The sequence below is a fragment of the Lissotriton helveticus genome, chromosome 9, assembly GCF_964261635.1.
Source record: "Lissotriton helveticus chromosome 9, aLisHel1.1, whole genome shotgun sequence".
Lineage (NCBI taxonomy): Eukaryota > Metazoa > Chordata > Amphibia > Caudata > Salamandridae > Lissotriton > Lissotriton helveticus.
In genome coordinates, this window is record NC_136070.1 from 63720485 (window position 1) to 63727752 (window position 7268).

Consider the following 7268-nt stretch of genomic DNA (forward strand, 5'->3'; position numbering starts at 1 on the left):
GAACTAGACTGAAGCAGTGTTTCTTGAAAGAGCCACGTACTGGGCACTGTGCACGTTGTGGTTTAATCCTGCAGGATGTTTGCCCCACGCTGCATGTTCACTCTTGGTTTCAGTAAACTGGACCTGGAGATTTGGGAACGTTCAGCAGTGCCCAGCTTGCTGGTGTGAATACTTTTCATTGAAAGGCTGCAACGAGAGAATACCACTGAGATGGCTTGTATTGGTGCGAGATGGGGGAGTGGAGATGCGTTATGTTCTGTTGCATTTCGTGTAGTTTGCTGCAATGGTTGCTTTTGTCTCCGCAGGGGTCTGCAAAATGTATGAAGAGCATCTGAAGAGAATGAACCCCAACAGCCCATCCATAACCTACGACATCAGTCAACTGTTTGACTTCATCGACGACTTGGCTGATCTCAGCTGTCTTGTGTAAGTATCCTGTTGAACAAAGAACTCTGGCCTTACTTGGCTGCCTTTTTTTTTTTTTTTTTTTTTTTTTTTTTTTTTTAGAATAGGGATGCTGCAATCAATGTTACATCACTGAAGTTATATGGATTGTGACCAATATAAGTATTACACAAAAATAATGTACAGCAAGTGAGCCACCTTCATTCAGCAGGAGAGGGTATATAGCTGGCTCTGCATTATGGCGTACACTGGTGCAAGTATGTTACTGAAGCATGGTAGGGTAGTGCACTGCCATTTATAGACTTCACATTTTCCATTAACATGGCGACTAAATTTGTGCAGACATGTAGCACACGAAGATAATGTGGGAACATATTTTGTTTCAGTGAATGTAACTTGCACGTAAAGTGTCTTGATGCTGGTAGCATCTGTTTCCATCACATTACAGTTTGTTTACAAATATATACATTTAGTGGTGTTAAAAAATAATCCTACAGTCTTTCCTTCCACGCTATCCAGATTGTCACATAGTTCACTTTACAAAATTCTCACTTTAGTCAGAAAGAAAAGTGTCCACCAATCTGCATGTTAAAAGAATGAGCAGCTGCTTGTCAGAAGGCGAAGCTTAACATCTGACCTCTTTGAACAGACAGGAAATGACCATATACCAATGCATCTTGATTTTTCATTCACCTTCTAAACCTCAGCATGGTTATTTTGAGAGTGCTGCAGCGGCCCTATTTTCCACCCCTGTCTGTTCTGTCAGCCAATGTTGTACACGTACAGGACAATTCTGGCAGCTCAGTGCCATCACCTTTACCTTCAGTACAATGTGGTGTTTCACCATTGTGTAGCAAACTTTAGTAAAACTCTCCTTCTGTACTTGCATTGATAAGTTCAGGTGGTATTTTTTTTAAATAGTCTAGCTTTGCTTTTTTGTTGTTGAAAGTGCATAAAACCATGCTTCTTGATGCTTCCATGATTCTGAGCGAAGATTTTTGATGGGTTGGTGGAAGTGAAGCTACTGATTGAGGCGTCCCGCATACCTCAATGACCAGCTTCACTTCCACCAACCTGTGCTGAGTAGTGACTTGAGCACTTATGAGAAGTTTGAACTGGAAGAGCTTCTGGATAGGGAGCCAGTGAAGCTCGGATGTGTAATATGGCTTCAGCGTGGGAGGTCTAGGCGTTGCTGTAGTCCAATCTGTTTGTGATTAGGACTGGTGTGATGGTACGTCTGGTGTCCAGTGGGAATCACTTAAAGATTTTACATCACATGAGGAATATGCGTAAGCATGAGGTTTGGCATTGACATGGGACTTCTGAATGATGCTGTCTAAAGTTCCTAGTGGGGTATGTATTGGTCCGATTCGGCGGGCCGCAATGGCAGTGCAATATTCAGCACTTTGCTTACTGTCAAGACGTACTTTCGAACGGTGACCACTTGGTGGCACTGTAGCCTTATATTCTTGCTCGTTAAAATTAGATCGTGGCCGAATGAAATGTAGCATCTGGATATTTTAAGTATTGATTGTTCTCGTGATTCATGAATTGTTCATTTACCCAGTTACTAGAAATCCGTACATCCAAAAATACAGGCGTATTCATTAAAAATAAAAAATAAAAAAGTAAGCACTCGCTGCGTGTGTTAGAGACCGATATTTCTGTGCTAACCCGTCAGTGCCTGTGGCGGAATGTATTGTCTAGTTAGTCAATCCGCGCTTGGGTAATGCCACTGCCATTGTGATCTACCGCTCTGGCGTTCTGTGGAATAGATTTAATGCACGTCCCCCACAATGAACCACCCACTGTAGATTTAAATATTCCATATTTCAGCTCCAACTCAAGTTGGGGAAAAAGCCACACGTGGTGCCGCGATCCTTTGTTAACTACCTGCCGTTCCCTTTCTGATGGCTGTACCCAGTTGTTAACCTGCTGCTAATTGGATTCAACGTTCGCCCAGATATTAGTGTTGAAATTACAAGAAGGCGAAATAATAGTGCCGTATAAGGGACTGCATAATTGTCCTATTGCATGCTGCACATCACCAGTATCGAGGGGGTGCACTATTGTGGCCTTGTAGTGCCCAGAAGACTATAGTGGACGTCGGTGTTGCTGTCCACCTGGGAGCACAGACTAGTGGGGGATGTCGAACACGAGTGAACGTTTCAGGGTGGTTAAATCTGCGTGCCCTTCTGTTTAGAAGACTGCCTACTTTGCAAAAAAATAAAATCACCCACACCAGGCGAGGCTATAAAGTGTTTTCAGGTAGTACAATGGCCCATTGTTTTTTTTTTTTTTTCCTTCTAAATATCGTGTTTTTTATTTTTTTTGCCTGCTTGGCCATCCGAGCCTATTGCAGGCAAGAAATGTACCTGATTTTAATAATTCGTGTACTTGGATAGGCCACCCTCTCATTGGTGCTTCCGATGGGTGCTGTGCTGCCTAAGTTTGCGGTTCACCTTTGTTTTCTGATTTAAGGCAGGGTGGACCTGCAGCGAGTGAACCTCTTGATCTCCAAGCTATATTGCTTCATTCATACTACCTTGTGTTCTCCCGCAGTAACTGACATTAATTCTTTTTAGACCATGCACCAGTCTTTAATTATTTGTTTCAACCTGGAAGACTAGAAGAACACGCACCTGGCAGTGTGCCCTGTATAGAACCCCTTGGAAGTGAATGGTTGACTTCTAGGCCACTGACTTTTTTTTAAAAGTTTGCGTGCCCTCCCTCATGCCACGCTTTTCAGCACTGCACCTTCCTCTTTAGTTACCTGTGTACCTGGATGGTCCCCTTTCCACTAAATGGTTGACTTCTAGGCGCCTAACCCTATGGCAAGACTGTAGATGAGTACAAACCCTCCCTTGTGTCATGGTGCCTAACTCTGCACCCTCTGCCTTCTCTTCTAGTTACCGTGCGGACACCCAGACGTACCAACCATACAACAAAGACTGGATCAAAGAGAAGATCTACGTGCTCCTGCGCAGACAGGCCCAACAGGCGGGCAAATGACCTGGAGGACAGCACCACTCGCGTCCAATGGGAGGGGGGAGGCTTTGGGTGGGAGGTTGAGCCGGTATGTACAGCGTGTAGTAGCCAGTTTTGTATTATAGCAGTACAGTTTCCATTTTGTTCTCGCCCACGACTGACTTTTTTTTTTTTAAGGGGAGGGTGATGAATGATTGTTTTGTTCCATTTTATCTTTCTATATTTAAAAGCAAAAAAAGGGTTTAAAGTTGCAGCATGTTCCAGGTTTGTCTGAGGATTTTGAGCAGCTGGCTTTTATTTGGTTTGCCAACACCTTGCCTCTATGCCCTCACACCTGAGTAAAGGGTCTCTGTTTTGTAATTTGTCATCCTCCGAGTGCACCTCTTGAAACGTGTTGCAGAAGATGTTTTCTGGGTAAAGAATAATAAAAACACCCACTTAAAACCTTACAGGTGCATATGTGGTCCTTTTTTGTTTTTTAATTATCGATGTACGGCTTCACACAGTGAATGCACTGTTTCCCACTCCAAGCCATCCACCTCATCTGGTTGCCTTGCAATCCATTTTTTTTTCTAAACTACTACTCTCTTGGTAAGTTAAAACCCCAATGGTAAGACTTTATAACGTATCGTCCGTACGAGCAGACCTGTGGGATACCATCAAAATCTGAACATCCTCGTCCTGTGGCAGACCGAAAGAAGATGCTGCTTTTGCTGAACTTCATTGGTCCAGGTACTGATAAAATGTGACGTTGCTTTTTATGGGGGCGTGGCACTTTAGTGTTTAATTTGTATTCTACAACACAGATCTCCTCTGTTGAATGCAATTCTGTTTGCTAATTTATGCTGCACTTTCGTATTGTTTCTAAAGACCTTTGTGTACTTTGCATTGAGTCTGAATCTACTTTGAATTTATCAGCCCATTTTTTATTTTTGCTTTAACGTCCTTGTTTGTTGTGCCTCATTTGTTTATTACTCGGGCGAGTCTTTTAGTGGCTATTGCGATTAAGTCATGTACTAGACTCCATTTTGGTTCGTTGGTGGTCTAGTTGTTCCAAGGGAGGTGGGATTGGAGTGGAAGACTGAGCTTATAGAGACACTTGCAGCATGGATGCATCAAGGGCAAGCCCATCTGCGTGTGCCCAGTGCCACCCCCCATTCCGGTTTAGGGACAAATCGTGCATTCCTCAGCTACTCAACCGCCTAGGAGTGAAACTCTAAGCTTCCCAATTTGTGACACTTTATAGTCTTTCTAAAGTTGTCTGTCCTAGCTCATGCCTAAAAAGAAAAGTGTGCGTTTGTGATATTTTCTTGGAAGTGGGCAGCTTATATCGCACAGCTTTGGCCTCCCGTTTTCATCAGGTTTTGTAGCTATCGAAAGCTGCTCTAACCCTTTCCAGAGTACCTTACATGCTTGTCAATGTGCAGATTTAGGAGTTCCTCTCTGGTCGCCACTCTGACCTTATTATGGAGTCATGGTTTAAGAGTTGGTCTAATCTGGATATTAGTCTTTCCGGTCCAGTATTAATGTCCTACTTTATTTAGACACGCACGTCTATTAAAGTGGAAATGGCATAAAACATTGTTTAAATTCTACTTAAAAACTCAGCTGTCGTAAAACGTAACTTCGACATGTAAGGCTTAGGACATAAAAATCAATCCGCCCATACAAGTTAAAATATATATTTATTTATTTATTTTTATTTTGAAAGTTTTATATAGCGCAAACAAGATCTTTGCAGATATCAGAGCGCTTTACAAAGACAGGGGGTAAGAACAGGAGAGTGCATAACAGGCATTTGGGCATAGCGAAATTGTAGGTAAAAAATGGGGTAGGGTAGGTACATGAGGGAGCATAGTCAAACAGGTAAGTCAATAATATACATAGTACAAATAAGAGGGAGCATAGACAATCAGGTAAGTCGATAATACAAGTAAAACAAATAAGCAAAGGGATCAAATATATATATCTGCTAAAATGGGAATAGGCGAGAGTTAATGTAAATATATAAATAGCTGCCAAATCGATTCACACAAATACTACACTGATGCATCTCTGAATCGACAGAGTGCTACTAAAGTATAGCTGGAGATCTAGATAAATATTTAGTATGAGGAAGCCACTCTCAAAAGCAAGAGAAGTAAAGTGCTACTAAGTGCAGATTAAAATGAAGATGAGTGTAATTGTGAAAGGGCCACACAGACATGGTCTTAAATTTAGGTATGTACTGACCAAGTGTAGGGTTTAGTATACCAAGCATTTGCAATGCAACAGGTCTCGCATTCACACAAGTTTGAGCTATTGACATTGTACATGTTTTTCACATGTACGCAGATGACACTCAACTATATCTCAAATTACAATCCCTCAATGACATCGTACTCCTGAACTCTACGATCAGAAGCACCCAATCCTGGCTTGCTGATCATCATCTCGAACTCAATGCTCTGAAAACAGAATTCCTGCTGATCTCACCTCCAGCTAAGATCTCTACCACTCAAACCTGGCTTAAACAGCTAACTGCACTCAATGTCCAACCCACCATAGTGGATTAAGCGAAATCCCTAGGCATAACTCTTGACTCCAATCTCAACATGCAGCACCATATCAGCAAGGTTACTAAGTGAGCGAACTTCCAAATCAATACCCTAAGGAAACTTAAACCCTTCCTACCAGCCAAAGACTTCCAAACTGCAGTACAAGCACTGGTCATCCCGCGAATTGAATACGGCAGCACCGCCCTCTGCGGTCTCCCGTTAACCACTACTGCACCCCTAAGAGCCTCTCTAAACGCTGCAGCGAGACTCATCACTGGATCAAAAAAGCACTCTCATATCTCCCCTGACCTGAAATCACTAGACTGGCTGCCTTTTGAAGCCAGAATACATCTGAAAATCGCCTGCCTGACACACACGGCTCTACACCTGAGCTCTCCCGGATACCTCACTCAGAAGCTGTCAATCTCTGGCGGCTCTAGAAACACCAGAGGCACAAACAATCTTCTGCTAAAACCTCGAAGATTCCGGAAGGAAAAAACTTATAAACGCTCTTTCTCAGGAATGGCACCCAGGATCTGGAACTCACTCCCTCCTGAAACTAGGCTCATCTCCTCCACTACACTTTTTAAAAAAGAAGTGAAAGCTATTTTTATGGCCAAATACACCTGACCTATGAGCATGGATCTATAAAGACTCTACACCGACCTGTATTATTATGTTCGAACTCGATGACTATGTATTTCACCTGTATTATTGACGCTACTGACCAGCTATGCACACTTTTAACTGTTATATTTTTATTATTGATTTGCTGTACTAATTTGCTCCCTCACGTACCTACCCCTCCCACTTATTATGTTTAAATTCACTCGCTTGTTGGTATTCCCGGCTTTGTAAAGCGCTCTGATATCTGCAAAGATCTTGTTCGCGCTATATAAAACTTTCAAAATAAATAAATTAAATAAATAAAGTAAATGACAATGCCTTTTATTGATGTTTTTGAAACCTAAATAAAACGCATTGCCATTTACAATGCCAATAGCTTAAACTTGCGTATATGCGAGACCTATTGCATTGCAAATGCTTGTTTTACAATACTGCTGGCAAACCTGTCTGATGCGCTGAGGTGACCATTGATGGTGGGTGATCTGGCATAGGGTGGCTGCTAATGTAATCTTGTCTGAGGGGGTCACTATTACAACACTTATTAGTAGCCTAAGATGAATTTCACTGAACGTAATTAAGTAGGTCTTATGACGGAGAACGTTGGCGACCCTCAGCCAGACAATTACGACTCAAACAAAAGGTCTGCTTCAAATTACTAGGGCACTGACTTCTACTTATGGATATAAAGCTTTCTTCATTCCAGCAGCAAAA

The 7268-nt window shown here is 42.3% G+C and overlaps 1 protein-coding gene across 4 annotated transcripts in view; it reads left to right on the top strand.

The window, feature by feature from the left end:
* ERH (ERH mRNA splicing and mitosis factor) overlaps positions 1 to 3842 on the top strand; it is a 29629-nt gene extending 25787 nt beyond the window's left edge. For all 4 annotated transcript variants that reach the window (XM_078659455.1, XM_078659457.1, XM_078659456.1 and 1 more), the window contains exons 3-4: positions 306 to 426; positions 3315 to 3842. In XM_078659455.1, coding sequence (XP_078515581.1) covers positions 306 to 426; positions 3315 to 3417 — 224 coding nt within the window. In that variant the 3' untranslated portion in view covers positions 3418 to 3842. The remainder of the gene's footprint in view (positions 1 to 305; positions 427 to 3314) is intronic.
* The last annotated feature ends 3426 nt before the right edge of the window (positions 3843 to 7268 follow it).